Source organism: Littorina saxatilis, linkage group LG4, assembly GCF_037325665.1.
Source record: "Littorina saxatilis isolate snail1 linkage group LG4, US_GU_Lsax_2.0, whole genome shotgun sequence".
NCBI lineage: Eukaryota > Metazoa > Mollusca > Gastropoda > Littorinimorpha > Littorinidae > Littorina > Littorina saxatilis.
The window spans coordinates 56122460-56141185 of record NC_090248.1 but is presented as its reverse complement, the minus strand read 5'-3'; the positions used below and the strand labels follow the sequence as shown (position 1 = coordinate 56141185).

General features: G+C 44.1%; 1 protein-coding gene across 1 annotated transcript; it reads left to right on the top strand.

The window, feature by feature from the left end:
- Nucleotides 1–13080: 13080 nt before the first annotated feature.
- Nucleotides 13081–15494, top strand: LOC138965132 (uncharacterized). Its single transcript, XM_070337256.1, has 3 exons — nt 13081–13640; nt 14107–14322; nt 15197–15494. The coding sequence occupies exons 1-3, from the start codon at nt 13438–13440 to the stop codon at nt 15384–15386; spliced, it is 609 nt and encodes a 202-aa protein (XP_070193357.1). The 5' UTR covers nt 13081–13437; the 3' UTR covers nt 15387–15494.
- Nucleotides 15495–18726: the final 3232 nt, after the last annotated feature.

Here is an 18726-nt window from a genome sequence, read left to right as displayed (position 1 = left end):
ACCCTCTTGAAGGGTCGGTCGATCAAAGGCATCTTCTGCAACGGCACTTTCGGGACCCTTCCTCGAGGTATGGTTTTCTGGCAAATATCGCACGATCGGCAGAATCGAGTCACATCTGCATGCAGTCCTGGCCAGTAAAACGCAGCCTGGATTCTGTCCGATGTCTTCTTGACACCCAGGTGACCTCCCATAATAGAGTCGTGGGCCACCTCCATCACCTGGCGCCTAAGTGGTTGAGGCATCAGAACTTGACGTAATGGCTTCCCACCGTTGACTCTCGCGTGCTGGAACATTCTGTACAGAATCTTGGCCTTCACTTCAAAGTGCACAGTGCCTTCGCCCTTGGTCATCTCCTTGACAGGACGACTCCTGTACTTTGTTAAGGTCGAGTCAGCTTCCTGTAGCTGAATCAGCCGATCCCTGTCCACGACAGCAGTTGCAGAACTGTTGGTGACCCTGAGTGGCGTAGTTGTTTTGTCCTTCTTCTTTGCCTGGGCTCTGGTCGTAACAGCGCTTACAACATGCGGCTGGTCGCGGCGATACACAGTGGCTCTGTCATCTCGTAACAGTTCGCTGATATCTTCATTCGCGAATGGCAGTGGGTCTTCCTCCTCAGCAGCAGGCTGATCTGCGCCCATTCTCCATTCGACATCAGGGTCATCAGGACGTCTCGCACCCCCAATGTTCCCAATTAATAGATCGTACAAGGGCTTCTTCAGGCAGACGGCCTCAACTTCTCCGGTGAAGTATGGAGTATTGATCTGGATTTTTACCACTGGTGCCTTCACGCATTTGCTGTCAGCCATGAGCGTCCACTTGAAGTCACCAGTGAACTTCTCTGTTGGCACCAGATCCTCTTTGACGATGACCCCATTGCAGCCCGAATCTCTGAAAACAGTCACTTCCTGCTTCTCAACAAATCCCTTCGACACGGGCATGTTCGACACCGACACAGCTGCTCTGGCGACGACAGAGATTGACTTGCCATTGGCGAGTAGAAGCTGGCCATCAGAAATACATTCTTCCACGTCAGATGGTGTAACCACTTGCTCGGCAGCCCTTGGAAGTATGACGCTGCTCGCACATACTTGTTGGTTCGAGTCACTCGTTTGCCTCTTGTTGTCGTAATATCTCCGTCGATGTTCTTGCGCTTTATCATTGACATGTCCGTTATTTTTCTTTTGGGGACAGTTGGCGATTCGGTGACCCTTGGCATTGCAATTGAAACACGTTATGTTCTGCCCTTCATTGGATGATGGTGCGGACTCAGTTTGTCCTTTGGCAGGTTGGTTTCCCTGGTTCCCGCTCTTCTGGAAAGGTTTCGATGACTTTGACGTCCCCAGGGTCCTTCCATGAGCAATGAGATAACGCTCAGCAGCATCAGTAATGTCCTTCAAACCCCGCAGTTTTTGCTCTTCCAAGCGGGTCGCCAGGTCCTTCGGGCAGGCATTAAGGAACTGCTCCTTCACGATCAAGTCCCGCAGACTCTCGTATGACTGCTCTTCACCTGATAACTCCACCCACTTCTGCAGGTATGACGACAGGCGCTCCACAAACTGGCTCGGTGTCTCTCCAGACAATGGCTGGCATTCGCGGAAGCGTTGACGGTAGCCCCTTTCAGTGAAGTTGTAGCAACGCAACAGAGCTTCCTTCAGTACATCATAGTCTCTGGCGTCATCGTTTGAGAGTCTAGTGTAGACCTCAAGTGCTGCCCCAGTCAAATGTGCGCTGAGTTGAATCGCCCAGTCGTCGCGCTGCCATCTAGCACTCTCGGCGAACCTCTCGAATCTTGCAAGGTAGCAGTCGATCTGGTCCTTCCCGTCAGCGAATGCTGGAAGTTTCGGTGCCCTGTGTAGCATTTGCTGCTGGTTATCTCTTTGGCGTGGTGCCTCGTGCTCATTTTGAACACGCACCATTTCTGTCTGAAGCTCTAAGCGCTTCATCTCCATTTCTATGTTTAGCTCTAAGCGTTTCAGCTCCATTTGCTTTTCTTCACGCTGTGCTTCTCTTTCTTCACGCTCACGCTGCGCTTGTCTTTCTTCGCGCTCACGCTGCGCTTGTCTTTCTTCACGCTCACGCTGCGCTTGTCTTTCTTTTTCTTCACGCTCACGCTGCGCTTGTCTTTCTTTTTCTTCACGCTCACGCTGCGCTTGTCTTTCTTCACGCTGCGCCAGCAGTCGTGTCTGGGACTCGACGAACTCCGTCAACTGCTTGCCTTTTAGTCCCAGTTCAATTCCTTTTCCCCAGAACTCAGCCATTCTGGTCTTTTCCGGTGCGTTCGTCTGTATTCTTTCACAGCCCCGAACGTAGACGAATGTAGTCTTCTAAAAGAACACAGTCTCTACTGCACCTCCGATGCTTCTCTCGTCGCTGGTCACCTTCGTAGACGCAGGCTGCCACCCTCCTCGTCTAACGTGACGGCGCACTCTGCTCACGATACGTACACGACGTACCTCAGTCGTAGTTCGTAGTATTAATGCACTAGCTCCGCGACGAAGTCCGTCTCGTCCAAACGGCAGCTTACCTCTGTAATCCCGATACACTCCGGCGTCGCTCACCGTACCGAGCTGCGGCGATTACCAAACTCTTCACCAGTCACACCGAATCCACGGTTCTGTAGTCTCAATACTGATCCCTCAGGATACACCCGATTGATGGCTACCTCCTGTGACTGTCTTGACACTGGTCCTTGTTGCTGGAAAACCCTTGGCGTTAAACGTAGATCCTTGGCTTGGCCCCCAATTGTTACACGACACTTGAGATTGCCACAAGTTCTCAAACGTCGTATAGTTGTGTTCTTTTATTCTACGTCGCCCGTCTTCGCAGCAGCAGAAAACAACTCGTCAAATTGAGTTCGAGGATTTATTTAGCATTCCATACATACAACTGCACATCGTAGCAGAACTCAAATAGAAGCTTTTTTTACATACAAATCGCGCTGGCATATATAGTAAATACTCAATCTCGAGAATATTCCAGACCGAACATGATACAACTACATTATACGAGCCGTGCATGGACTAAACTAGCGACATTCTCTATGACGTACATCAAAAGCGCCGACGCACTTAATCCGAACGAACGCCACGAACTCACGACTAAAACAGCGTGGTAAACAACTTGTTTTGACAGGACTAGAAAGTTCACCTGCATTCTCGTCCAAGCATAAATATTATGTTAACAAAATATAATATCGGTACTTTCCCACAAAGTACAAATAAGTCAACTACATGCAACACACAAAACTGAAGAGAGATAGAGAGATTCACACACACACACACACACACACACACACACGCACGCACACACACACACACACACACACACACACAGAGGTGGTTATAAGGGTACCTTGGCATTTGTGTGCAGAATTTGTGTGTAAAAGTCGCACACAACTACCTAAGGTCGGACCCAAACTTCTACAAAGTCACACACAAACACCAATAGTTAGTACATTGGGCAAGAGTTCACACCCAAATGCCAACGGTTCCCACCCAAACTACTAACAATTATACAAGGGCAGGTAACTCGTGTTTTCTTACTGTCAGTAGCAAGACATACTATATCATGAGTTATCTCTCTTGGAAATTATAATGAATTTATTCAAGTACACTGCTTAGTCCATAATGACCGTTTTTAAACTGCCACAACTTTTTTATTTTTCATCGGAACAAGATTGTTCTTATATCAAATTATTCAGAAGAGTATGTAGATTACATCTATGCAATTTAAATACAATAATTACAATATTTAAAGAGAATTATACTTAAAAGGGACTGAAAATTAGTTCAGTATTTTGGGCAGCCCTCTCAGCAAAGGCAAACTCGCAACTTTGGAGTGCACCAGACCCAACCTAGTAAACATTAATTTTTTTGAGAATATTTTTTGAGGGGGGAGCAGACTGGAGAACCCGGAGTAAAGCCCCGAAATGTGGCCTGAGTCGAAACAGAAGTTGTATTATTATCTCTCTTTCTTTCCCTTAGTGGGGACAAGAAGCGAAGTCTGTTAGCGCATTGCGCTGGTTCGAATCCCGGATTGGGGAGGCAATATTGGTTGCTCCATAACAGAAAACGGGTCCCTGGTTACCAGCCGCCCCAAATACGCTCAGATTCGAGTGGGCGCTCCAAATTGTTCATTTCCCTCTCTGTATCTCTCTCCATCTCTTTGTGTATCTGTTTGAATGAAAATGAAATTTGGCTATTTATACCGGCCGCGCTTTATCTTATCATACCAAAGCAATTACCTCAAAGCGCCATGGTCTACAACCAAATACCTAATTTGATATAAGAACAATATTGTTCCTATGCAAAATAAAGAAGTTGTGGCAGTTTAAATACGGTCATAATGGACTAAGCAGTGTACGGCGACCTTCTTGGCGCAGTGGTAGCGCCTTGGACTTGTATTCATACGGTTGCATGTTCGAACCCTGGTCGCCGCAAATTAATTTGGCCACGTGCTCTACCATCTTACATTGTTTAGTATGTATGATAGTTATTTGAGAGCTTAGAGTTAGAAAAAGTCCCCTAAGATCCTATAATTAGAGCTGGGGTTTATAGTCTCTTTAATAAATTCATTATAATTTCCAAGAGAGATAACTCAGGATATAGTATGTCTTACCTGCCCTTGTATAATTGTTAGTAGTTTGGGTGCGACCTGATAGGTATTTGTGTGTGAACTCTTGCCCAGTGTCCTAACTATTGGTGTTTGTGTGTGACTTTGTAGTAGTATGGGACCGACCTTAGGTAGGTGTGTCCTAACTATTGGTGTTTGTGTGTGACTTTGTAGTAGTTTGGGTCTGACTTTAGGTAGTTGTGTCCTAACTATTGGTGTTTGTGTGTGACTTTGTAGTAGTTTGGGTCCGACCTTAGGTAGTTGTGTCCTAACTATTGGTGTTTGTGTGTGACTTTGTAGTAGTTTGGGTCCGACCTTAGGTAGTTGTGTGGGATTTTTACACATTCTATATTTATTACTCATTAGGTCACGATCAGGTCACTAACATTCGTGTGATTTTGGTCATGATGTGACCCAAAGTGGTTGGCGGGACCCCAAAAAACAATAAATTTGATTTGACTAACATTCGCAGCTTTGGTCAGGTTAAAAAGAGACCTGCCTGCGCCAGTGTGTTGCATAACCCACTGTGGACCGAAGTCAAGGACTGGGTGGCCGAGTGGTAACGCACTTGCGCTCGGAAGCGAGAGGTTGCGAGTTCGACCCTGGGTCAGGGCGTTAACAATTTTCTCCCCCCTTTCCTAACCTAGGTGGTGGGTTCAAGTGCTAGTCTTTCGGGTGAGACGAAAAACCGAGTTCCCTTCGTGTACACTACATTGGGGTGTGCACGTTAAAGATCCCACGATTGACAAAAGGGTCTTTCCTGGCAAAATTGTATAGGCATAGATAAAAATGTCCACCAAAATACCCGTGTGACTTGGAATAATAGGCCGTGAAAAGTAGGATATGCGCCGAAATGGCTGCGATCTGCTAGCCGATGTGAATGCGTGATGTATTGTGTAAAAAAAATTCCATCTCACACGGCATAAATAAATCCCTGCGCCTTGAATATGTGCGCGATATAAATTGCATAAACAATTTTTTTTTTAAATATAAAAAAAATCCCTGCGCTTAGAACTGTACCCACGGAATACGCGCGATATTACCCAATATTGACGGACTGTGTGATGATATCTTCTGCTATGGTCTGTTTTGACAGTGATATCAAAATCGAGACCGGAGGTCGAAGATATCATCACACAGTCTGTCAATGTTAGATATATTGCTAATTCTTTGGACATTTTGTATTTACTTGCCTAGGGCGGGGATATAGCTCAGTTGGTAGCGCGCTGGATTTGTATTCAGTTGGCCGCTGTCAGCGTGAGTTCGATCCCAGGTTCGGCGGAAATTTATTTCAGAGTCAACTTTGTGTGCAGACTCTCTTCGGTGTCCGAACCCTCCCCCCGTGTACACTACATTGGGTGTGCACGTTAAAGATCCCACGATTGACAAAAGGGTCTTTCCTGGCAAAATTGCTTAGGCACAGTTAATAATTGTCTACCTATACCCGTGTGACTTGGAATAATAGGCCGTGAAAGGTAAATATGCGCCGAAATGGCTGCAATTACTGGCCGTATAAAATTTCATCTCACACGGCATCACTGCAGAGCGCCTAGAACTGTACCCACGGAATATGCGCGATATAAGCGTCATTGATTGATTGATTGATTAAAGAAATTACAAAAGTATTTGTCTCAGTTTTGGCTGTTCCATATCCCTCCCTCTGATTATTATTTCTTTTTGTTCTCTCTTTTCTTGTACTTTGATTGATTGATTGATTGACTTTTCAGTATTTCAAAATGGCTTTTCTTTCAAAAAGTCTTTAGTCACTTGATCAACTAAATTCTGGGATCATTACATTTTCATATATACACAAAGAAAAAAGCCAAGCACCCCCCGAATGAATTTGTGATAATAATTGAGTCAAATTTGTTTTACCATTTTTTTTCTTCGTAATGACATACATGGGTTTCCATAATAAGGTTGGGAAGTTCACGCGTCAAGATTGTGTCGCCACTGCCTGTGAGAAGCACGTGCAGCATGCAACCCATGAATGTTAAAAAAGGCAGTATGCTCACGCTGCAAATTTCTGTATTTAACACTGGGCGACGACAATTTGCAAACATTCTCTGTGAACATGGCGAGAAGACGATTATCAGAGGCGATCCGATGGCAGATTATAGGAATGCATGCTACAGGAGCATCCTTCAAAGCGATTGGTCGTCAACTTGGCTACCACTACACAGTCATCAGCCGTTTGGTACGCAAACATCGTCAGACTGGTGCTGTGAAGGACCGTCCACAGTCAGGGCGACCCCGTGTGACGTCAGAACGTGAAGACCGAGCTTTTCTCCGAATAATTCGGCGTGAGCCATTTTCAACGAGTACCGTCCTGAAACGAGCATGGCTTCCAAATCGACATCTGTCAACCAGGACCGTACGAAACCGCTTGAAAGCTGCAGGAATGGCAGCCCGAAGAGTCATTAAGCGTCCCCGACTGACAGATGACCACAAGAGAAGACGCTTGGCATGGTGTCTGGCACGGCAAAGATGGAACCTGAGAACGTGGAGGAGGATCCACTGGTCGGACGAAAGCAGATTCCTTCTCCATGTCACTGACGGCCGACTGAGGGTATGGAGGCACAGGAACACGGCCTATACACCCAGGAACATCAGACAAACTGTTCCATTCGGTGGCGGGTCAGTCATGGTTTGGGGTTGCATTTCTCATGACTGCAAGCTAGACCTTGTCACCGTACGTGGCAACCTCACGGGTGATCAGTATATGCGACATGTCCTGGAACCTGTTGTCGTTACTCATTTTGACAACCACCCACTTGCCACAAGACCCGTGTACATGGATGATAACGCCAGGCCTCATCGATCCAGGGCAGTAGTGGACTACCTCCAGAACAACGCTGTAACAACACTCCCATGGCCGGCAATGAGTCCAGATCTTAATCCGCTGGAGCATGTTTGGGACATCCTGGGGCGTCGTATACAAGCTCTGCAGCCTCCTGTGCAGACATTACGTGAATTGGAGGCAGCTTTGCATCGTGAGTGGTTGCAAGTGACCCGTGAACAGATCCGACGTTTGACTGGAGGGATGAGACGCAGGGTTGACGCCGTCATCCGGGCACGCGGGGGTTTCACTCGATATTGAACTTTTGAATCGCGTATGCCATCTGAGCACTCTCAATTACATTTTTTTCATGACACATTTACCTAAACCTGTCTTTTTCAGCTTGCAGCTCCATACTTATCAGGGGTACTGTTTTAGGGTTAAAACGTCACTTTTTGGCAAGGTACCAAATCACGATTAAAACCAATCAAAACTGGAGTTTTCTTGTGTGATGTTATTTCCAAAGAGTTGCTCTTGTCGATAACATTTGTCAAACCGAGCTCCTGAACTTACTGTTTCCATACCAGAACTTTAAAAATCAGTCATTGCGAAATTGAAGGGGGGTGCTTGGCTTTTTTCTTTGTGTATATATTTGTTTGTTTTTAAATTTAGGTGTTTTTGCTTTTGAAGTGGGGAAGCAATAAAGGAAATGTCGTCGATATCACTTTTGCACTGAGCTCAGTTTTGCCCAATTGACCAATGGAAATCCACGTAACATATGAAATAGCAATATCAATCAATCAATCAATCAATCAATGACGCTTATATCGCGCATATTCCGTGGGTACAGTTCTAGGCGCTCTGCAGTAATGCCGTGTGAGATGAAATTTTATACGGCCAGTAATTGCAGCCATTTCGGCGCATATTTACCTTTCACGGCCTATTATTCCAAGTCACACGGGTATAGGTAGACAATTATTAACCGGCTGTGCCTAAGCAATTTTGCCAGGAAAGACCCTTTTGTCAATCGTGGGATCTTTAACGTGCACACCCAATGTAGTGTACACGGGGGGGGGGGGGGGGGGGGGTTGGACACCGAAGAGAGTCTGCACACAAAGTTGACTCTGAAATAAATTTCCGCCGAACCTGGGATCGAACTCACGCTAACAGCGGCCAACTGAATACAAATCCAGCGCGCTACCAACTGAGCTATATCCCCGCCCCAATATAGGCCTCATATTGATTGATTGATTGATGTGACCGAGACACGGCGCCGGCAGCGTAGGTCACGATCAGGTCACTAACATTCGTAACCTTGGTTAGGTGAAAAAGAGGCCTGTCTGCACCTTTGTGTTGCATAACCCGCCGTGGACCGAAAAGGTAATGTGACCGACCACCAGCGCCAGCAGTATAGGTCACGATCAGGTCAGGTGGACTGCATCACTGGATGTAATTTATAACTGCTTCTGAAATATGCTCCCAGAAAATAAGGATCAGTACTTTGAAGCTCCATATCTCTGAAACTACAAATAATGAAATTGTTTAACTGGCTATATAATTATGCTCGGAAAGGCCATTCTTCTACTTTTTCTTTTTCTGCGTTCTCCCCGTACCTAGGAGAAAAACGCGTATGTGACCGCTTTTAAGTTCCCACCACATTGGGGGTCACATTCCGTCTTCGGGGAGGATGAGTACTTTGGTACGTGTGTTTGTGTAGCCGGCATTCACCCGTCAATATTTTAATAGCATCATGCTTTAACCCATTTCTTTCTAGGGAGATTTTTTCTAAGGGCTTACAAAAATAAGATATTTTATTATCAGATCAGCTTGTAAAGGAGATACTATTTAAAAAAAAAAAAGAAGTCGAATGCGTGGTGACAACTGCCGCTCCGACTGAGGGGGGATTTACTAAAAAGAAAGGAAGGGGGTGGGGGGGGGGGGGGGAGGTGTTCGGGAAGAGGTCGAGGGCAAAGGGATACAGAGCCGATACGATTACGATGTTGAGGGGGGGGGGGGGGGGGGCAGCAAATATGTGCATGCACGTGGTGGTCAGTAACATTTTTCACACAACTTGCCGTTTGCTTTTAATCCTACTTACATATGTTCATTTCTCTTGTGTTATTTTATTTCTGTCAGAAGAAAAGGGATGAATGAAAGACATGACCGGCTGGATAAAATATATCTGAGTGAAACGTTACTTCTTCAAGAGTCCGTCTTTGATTTCTTTTTTCTCTTATTTTTAACAATTTAGATTGATTTTATTTATGTCAATTTCTCGCGAAAACATTGTTTTCAATGCTGACTGGTGCGTGGTGTCTTGGTGCGTGGTTCGAACATGACTGTGGTGTCCAGCTCAAGTCGTGTCTTCCGCGTGTGATGTTTGAAGTGGGCCTATTTGGACGAAGCTAAGTAGATGGGGAGTACGAACATCAGCAGATTCCACGATTTTATGATCCTACCGGGGATAAGAGACAGAGACTGTCAAGTGCTCTTACATGAACCAGTCTGTCCGATCGAGTCAAGGTGTGATTTTTGCGTTCTACTTACACGCCTGTATTCTCAGCTCACAACTCCTCGCAAAACATCTCAAAGAAAAGTGACATTGCATGAGTCGGAAAGATAATAGGAAAGATTTAGACCTCAGAATAGGGTCAATTAGAGACGATAAACCAAAGCACAAAGAATACTACACAGCATTACGTGGTTTTTTTGCACGCGATCTGTTTCTCGTAAGGCACGCAATAAGGACGCCTGTTAACCCGTGATTTGTAAAAATTTAAACAAAAAATGTAATTCTTTTTTCATGTCTTTCTTGTCCCATCGCTGAGAAATTCGGATCGCTTCCTCCCAGTGGAAAGCTAGCAAGCGATGGGACAAGAAATACATACACAAAAATATATATAATAGATCCCTTGACTTTGGGGTAGCACGACTAGGTTGCTGCTAGCTTTCCACTGGGAGGAAGTGACCCTAATTTCCCAGCGATGGGACAATCTATAAATGAAAAACAAATCTGAAAAAAAATCTTATAGATCCCTTGACTTTCGGGGTAGCGCGACTCTGTAGTTGCTGCTAGCTTTCCATTGGGAGGAAGCGACCCGAATTTCCCAGCAATGGAACAATCTAGTAATGAAAAAAAATAATCTAATATATCCCTTGACTTGGGGATAGTGCGACTCTGTTGCTGCTAGCTTTCCATTGGGTGGAAGCGACCCGACTTTCGCAGCGTTCGGGCAATCTAGTAATGAAAAAAAAAATCAAAAAAAATCCAATAGATCCCTTGACTTAAGGGTAGCGCGACTCTGTTGCTGCTAGCTTTTTATTGGGAAGAAGCGACCCGAATCTTCCAGCGATGAGACAATCTAGAAATCTAATAGATCCCTTGACTTGGGATGTTAAGCTACTGGGATTGGGGCGAAATGGGATAACGGCGATCCGGGATTGCGCCAAAATGGGATGTGGAGCTAATGGTACATGACATGGTGGTAAAATGACACTTGGCCTGAGAAATGTCGCCAAAATGCGATGGGGGCGAATTGGGATAACGGCGAAACGGGACTAATAGATCCCTTGACTTTGGGGTAGTGCGACTCTGTCACTGCTAGCTTTCCACTGGGAGGAAGCGACCGGAATTTCCCAATGATGGGACATCCTAGTAATGAAGAAAAAAACCAATCTTAAAATTAACAGAGTCGCAATACCCCTAAAGTCAAGGGGTTTCGTTTTTGTCCCTTGACTTTGAGGATGACAAGAAAATATCGGGCGCAAAAACGTGATTTGTAAAAACATTTTTACAAATAGCGAGGCGCGCCCCGCGATTTGTAAAAATGTTTTTACAACTGGCGGGGCGCGCTCCGTGATTTGTAATTATTTTTTTTACATTTTTACAAATCACGGGTTAACAACGGCTTATTGCTACACAAAGCATCTAGTGGGCAACGAATTCTGATTTTTTTAAGTTTTTTTGTGTGAGTAAGAATATTTTTTATGTGCACCCCAACCCCCTCCCCAAAGTTGATTTGGTACGATGAAAAGATAAGAAAATCTTCCAAGCCATTTGGTCGTTTCAATGACGTAAACTAGTTATAATTAAAAAAAAACTAAAACCCATGTGCCTACTTTTTTATGACGTGTAGAATAGACCTCCGAACCGCATATCTACACTATGTTGTATTCCAACCATCCCCTAACTTAATAGGTCTGGCACTGACAAACATATCTGACTGCCCAACCGACCATCGCGTGCGATCCAGAGCAACTGAATAATAGTGACTATCCACAATAGAACAATTTAATTCCAACCAAAATGGTACGGAACAGTTTCCTATCTATATGCGTTGGAAGGCGTCTGCATTTAGAGTAATGTTTGTCCCGGGCTAAAGTATTTTAATGTATATTCAGAACTCATTCTCGTCATATGGACATAATACAGTTAACTTGTTTTAGTTTGCCAAGTTGTACCTTGTATTCATATAAATTAACAATCCTTGTGTAAAAGAACAAACGGGTGTAGCTCGGTTGGTTTGACAGGAACACGGCGACAATAAACATTTCCAGCTGACGACGGTGGTCAACTCAACCGGACCAATGATGTGTGACCTATGAAGTAGGATCCTTTACAGTGAATTGCAATTGTTGTGTCTGCTGCTCTCTCATCATGTACTTGAAAGCCCTTTACATCAGTCTTTCATGACAAACCTTGCTTTAACAATTGCCTCTTGAAAAAGCACTGATTTCAATTAGTAACATAGTGACAGCTTAGGGTAACCTTCGCCTACATTCTCTTGCTAAGTGTGTACAGAGAGGAAGAGAGAGAGAGAGAGAGAGAGAGAGAGAGAGAGAGAGAGAGAGAGAGAGAGAGAGAGAGAGAGAGAGAGAGAGAGAGAGAGAGAGTGAGAGAGACTTAGACTTAGACTTAGAACATTTTATTGACATAAATGGTAAACATTTTAAGCCAAGGGCCTAATCTTACAACGTGCCCTTTACATTCACACTAACACATCCGCACGCATATAACCAACATAATATAATGAAATCATATAGGCATAACATGTAAATGTACAGTAAATAGGCATAAGCACCACGGCCACACGAAACACACAGTCTAATAAATATACGAAGTAAAACAATATGAATACTATATGCTATTAATATGTAATATGACGTGAATATAATTATATAGTAATATTAATATAGTATACATTAGACAGAACTGTAAGATTCACATAATTATGTCACCGTGGGTGTGTACTTACAGAGAACAGTTTAGATGTTTTTTTAAGGAAGATTTAAAGATATTTACAGATTTGCTAGTTTTAACATTCGAAGGAAGAGAGTTGCACCTTGACGGCCCAGCAAAGGAGAGAGAGAGAGAGAGAGAGAGAGAGAGAGAGAGAGAGAGAGAGAGAGAGAGAGAGAGAGAGAGAGAGAGAGAGAGAGAGAGAGAGCTCAGAACTCAGAACTCAGAACTTTATTACATAAGGATAAAGGTTTTAGGCTTAGCCTAATCTTCCAACCTGTCCTTGGAACATACTACAGAGAATAATTGTAAACGAAAGCAAAGACTGCGCACATACACACACACACACACACACACACACACACACATCCACACACACACCCTCGTATACACACACACGCACACACAAGCTCACACACACATACACACACACACACACACACACACACACACACACGCACACACACACACACACATGCACACATATACACACACACATGCTCGCGCGCGCGAGCGTGCGCTCGCTTACCTACACACATGCACATGCTATCATTTCATACCTAAAAGGAGCAGTATCTAATCAAAGTATTAAAGGTCAACCACATTGCTCGGTCAAAAAAATTCTGCTGAGAGAACATTACTAAATAGTACCAGATGCAAAATATTGGCAAGCAAAGTCCTTTGGTTTAATAGATATCGATCAATGAAAGTGGGTTTTCATACCTGCAATTAAGGGTAAGGGAAGTAAGAATCTAAAACGCAGCCATGGCTGATCTCCCCTCGCAGTGACGTCAGCAGCTGTATTGGCATGGCAGACCATGAAGAAAACAGTGAAACAAGCAGCGTTTCTTCACTGGAACTATCGTGCTACAGTAGTGATTTTGAGGTTTTGAATGAACACGATCTTCAACCATACCAGTTTGAACCTGAGCTGTCCGATGCTGAGGTTGAGGAAACACCCGACAGAGACGATTTTAGCGAGTCTCTCGATCGTTTGATGTCCACCAACTGGTAAGAAACTACCACTGATTCAGTGATTGTGAGACTCTTCCTCGTATATATTCCTATTATAGAATCGATTCTGGTAGAGCTTGTTTTGCAGTCAGTAATTTGTAAAGTTTGTGCGATGTCTTCTTTTACCCTTGATGCAATTCATGCATGCCAGAAAGTGATGCGCATTCCTGATTATAATTTTAGTCAAAACATCATCCTACTGAGTAGTCAGTATGCCCACTCAATCATTGCTAGTAGCAGTCCCCAAAACTAAAACTAGCCAAATCAGTACACGTATGAATATACCAATGTTCCAATGGAATAACAATTTATTATGGTTTTGTCTAGACATAATGGTCACTACCATTGGTTGTGAATTTGTCCATTTCAGTTGTTTTACTGCCTTAGTAGATCAATTTTTTTGTGTGAGTTTGTAGACTGCAGAGAATTTGAACTAAACTTGTATCAAATTTTGTGTGTGCAGGTGTCAGTGCGCAAACTGTGCAGGCATGGGCTCAATCCGAGAATGCCGCTGTTGTCAAGAAATTCCAGAAATGGAATCACTGACAGTAAGCACAGGGGTGGGCTGCATCACTGACCACCCTGGCTTCAGATCAGTGTGCTTGGACCACTATGTCTTGGAGACATGCTATCACTGGTACAACCAGCAGTATGGGAGGGCTATACAGGATGCTAATGAGTAAGTTATTTTTTTTTTAGAATTGTAATCATGATACTATAAATAGGTTTATGTCATAGATGTGCAAAAACAAATAACAATAAAATAAAAAAATGAAAATTAATTGTCAGATATTCATTTTTATTTCAAGACAATTCATTTATTCGCATGTGCTAATTCTGAGCAAAGCAATATGGGGAATGTTTTCAAGTATCCTGATTGTACACTTTGTGTACTGTGGACTGGGTGGCCGAGTGGTAACGCACTTGCGCTCGGAAGCGAGAGGTTGCGAGTTCGACCCTGGGTCAGGGCGTTAGCAATTTTCTCCCCCCTTTCCTAACCTAGGTGGTGGGTGCTAGTCTTTCGGATGAGACGAAACGCCGAGGTCCCTTCGTGTACACTACATTGGGGTGTGCACGTTAAAGATCCCACCATTGACAAAAGGGTCTTGTGTGTGGCGCACGTTATATGTCTTTCGGATGAGATGAAAAACCGAGGTCCCTTTGTGTACACTACATTGGGGTGTGCACGTTAAAGATCCCACGATTGACAAAAGGGTCTTTCCTGGCAAAATTGTATCGGCATAGATAAAAATGTCCACCAAAATACCCGTGTGACTTGGAATAATAGGCCGTGAAAAGTAGGATATGCGCCGAAATGGCTGCGATCTGCTGGCCGATGTGAATGCGTGATGTATTGTGTACAAAAAATTCCATCTCACACGGCATAAATAAATCCCTGCGCCTTGAATATGTGCGCGATATAAATTGCATAAAATTTTTTTTTTAAATCCCTGCGCTTAGAACTGTACCCACGGAATACGCGCGATATAAGCCTCATATTGATTGATTGATTGATACTGTCATTAATACTGTATGCTTGTTTTTCTTTCCAGGCAGTATCGGTATGTAGCTTACCGCATGCTTGTGCGGTGGGTCTGGAAATGGCTGGGAGAGACATCAGGGTCACCTTACCAGCTTGTGCGGTTGCAAGAATTAGAGAACAGTTTCCTAGTGCAGATGGGCAGTACGTGGGTTATAGGGACCCACGACCTCCCGATCACAGGGCGGACGCCTTACCACTAGGCCACCGTGCCGGTTTGTCTTATTAGTGCAGTAGACGAATTCTGGCATTGTAGAGTGACATACTGTGTCCGGTCAGCAAGATACGATTTAAAGAAGTCACAGACCGAATCGTTTCTCAAATAATAGTGAGCGAGAGAGAGAGAGAGAGAGAGAGAGAGAGAGAGAGAGAGAGAGAGAGAGAGAGAGAGAGAGAGAGAGAGAGAGAGAGAGAGAGAGACGGACGGAATGACGGGCGGGCGGGCAGGCTTACAGACAGACAGATAGACAGACAGTCAGTCAGACAGACAGACAGACAGACAGACAGACATACAGACAGACAGGAAAAGAGAGAGAAAGAGAGAGACACATACACACATACAGACGGACGGACGCGCAGACAGACAGACAGACAGACAGGCAGACAGACAGACAGACAGACAGACAGACAGACAGACAGACATATTGAATGACTGACTGAGAAGTGGCGGACGATGACAGAAACATAGACATATTTATACGGTGATATCAACACCATCATGGGTTGACTAACTCTGTAAGTATGCTTTGGTACAGATCTGGAAGAACATTTTATGAAAACAGTACCACTGGTACGCGTGATTATTGACACGTAGTGTTTTCGGTAACCGCTCTTTTCATTTTTGGTGCGTCGATGTATTTTCTCATTCATATTCGAGCATAATCATGTTCTCGGCTTTCAGTGTCAGTGAGTACTAAACGCAGGGGAGACCTAATTGGGTAATACTGTCATGTATTTTAAATTTCAACAATATCGGGAAGATTTAAGTCGGGAAAGTCGGGGGGGGGGGGGGGGGTGTCAGAGAGATGATGACTATCAGAGACTTGCCAATTCAAGGATTTCATCCAAAATGTTGTCTAATCTTATCAAGCTGAGCTAAGTTATGTGAACACACAAACAAACCTTTAAGAAAGATTCACTCAAGCATAACATTCGATAAAAACATAAAACAACATGACATGCCAATAATCAAATACTAGATCATTAACATGGTAACCACAGGGTAATCAAAATCTATCACTTAACCTTATACAACTATGTACCTATGTTGCAACTGTTTTGACATGTGCAAGTTATCCATAGAGGTTGAATACAGCGAATGAAATTGTTTTGAGCGTTCCAGCGCCGTTAGTTTTCTGAAATGAATCAATCAATCAATATGAGGCTTATATAGCTATTCTGATGAACACGTGGGGGAATTCGGGGGCTGTGGTCTCTTCCGATCATCAAAGCATAATGCTACGGAAGTCGGCCATTTTTCTCAATATCCAAAAGCATATTGTCGATAACAAAGACGCATGGTTCCGGTTTACCCATCTGTACCACGGCGATGTTTCTATCGACAACAGCATACACTGACAACTTAAAAAGCTGTTTCAACAACTGTGTTGTGAAATCGAATGCACTTGGAGTCAGTTTTTCTTCCAAAGTCAGAAAGCGTGTAGCGGTGTGCATGCCTGCGCGAACATGATGCGCGTAAGAAGTTTGTCTGCTATCAAAACCTGAGATCAACGCATCGACGCAAAAACTGTCATTTTGTAAGTTTGGAACAACAAATCAAGGTCATAACAGCTATATAATCGCTATTGTGTTTTCAGCGTAGCAATAGGGTCCGATATTTAGACTCGAACAAGTATAATGCGACTCGTCTTCGACTCGTCGGCATTATACTTGTCTCGTCTAAATATCGGACCCTATTGCTACGCTGAAAACACAATAGGTGTTAATATCGCGCGTATTCCGTGGGTACAGTTCTAAGCGCAGGGATTTTTTTATGCAATTTATATCGCGCACATATTCAAGGCGCAGGGATTTATTTATGCCGTGTGAGATGGAATTTGTTTTACACAATACATCACGCATTCACATCGGCCAGCAGATCGCAGCCATTTCGGCGCATATCATACTTTTCACGGCCTATTATTCCAAGTCACACGGGTATTTTGGTGGACATTTTTTTTATCTATGCCTGTACAATTTTGCCAGAAAAGACCCTTTTGTCAATCGTGGGATCTTTAATGTGCACTCCCCAATGTAGTGTACACAAAGGGACCTCGGGTTTTCGTCTCATCCGAAAGACTAGCACTTGAACCCACCACCTAGGTTAGGAAAGGGGGGAGAAAATTGCTAACGCCCTGACCCAGGGTCGAACTCGCAACCTCTCGCTTCCGAGCGCAAGTGCGTTACCACTCGGCCACCCAGAAATGTATTGGTCCATGTTAGGCAGTGGTCCATATAAGGCAATCTTCGCTGACGACGGTACGGACATGTTTTTAGCGACCAAACTTTATTTGTTGCTCACCGGATGCTTCGTGTAGCTATAAGCCACCGGGGCGTCCTTATTGTGTGCCTTTACGAGAAACAGACCACGTGCAAAAAATACTCGTAATGCTGTGTTGTAGTATTCTTTGTGCTTTGGTTTATCGTATCTAATTAAAAGGACCCTATTCTGAGGTCTCAATTCTTTCCCACGATCTTCCCGACTCATGCGATGTCACTTTTCCTTTGAGAGTTTTTGCCACCATTTGGCGAGGAGTTGTGAGCTGAGAATACAAGCGTGTAGCCTAATTAAGTAGCACGCGAAAATCACACCTTGACTCGATCGGACCGACTGGTTCTTGTAAGAGCACTTGACAGTCTCTGCCTCGTACTCTCCATCTACTTAGCTTCGTCCAAATAGGCCCACTTCAAACATCACACGCGGAATTTAAAGCTAAGACAAATAACTTGAGCTGGACACCACATGTGGTACCACGCACTAAGACATTGCCAGCATTGAAAAAAATGTTTTCGCGAGAAATTCATGTAAATAAAATCAAGTTGAATTGTTAAAAAAAGAAGAAGACAAAATCGAAGTCGGACTCTGAAAGGAATAACGTTTCACTCAGACATGTTTTATCCAGCCCGTCACGTCTTCATGCATGAAAAGCGATTTTCTTCTGACAGAAAAAAAACCCACAGAAAATAATACAAGGACAAGATGAACACATGTGAATAGGATTAAAAGCAAACGGCAAGTCGTGTGACGATTGTTACTGACCACCACGTGCATGCAAATATTTGCTGTCCCCCCTCCCCTCAACATCGTAATCGTATCGGCTCTGTCCCTTTTTGCCCTCCACTTCTCCCCGGACCACCCCCCTTCCCCCCCCCCCCTCTCTCTCTCATCTCCTTCCTTTTCAGTAAATAGCAGTTGTCGCCACGCATCCGACTTTTTTTGTAAGTATCTCCTTTGCAAAGCTGATCTGATAATAAAAATATCTTATTTTTGTAAGCAAACGACTAAATCGCCTCAAACCATATTATTGACAGTGCATAGAGAAT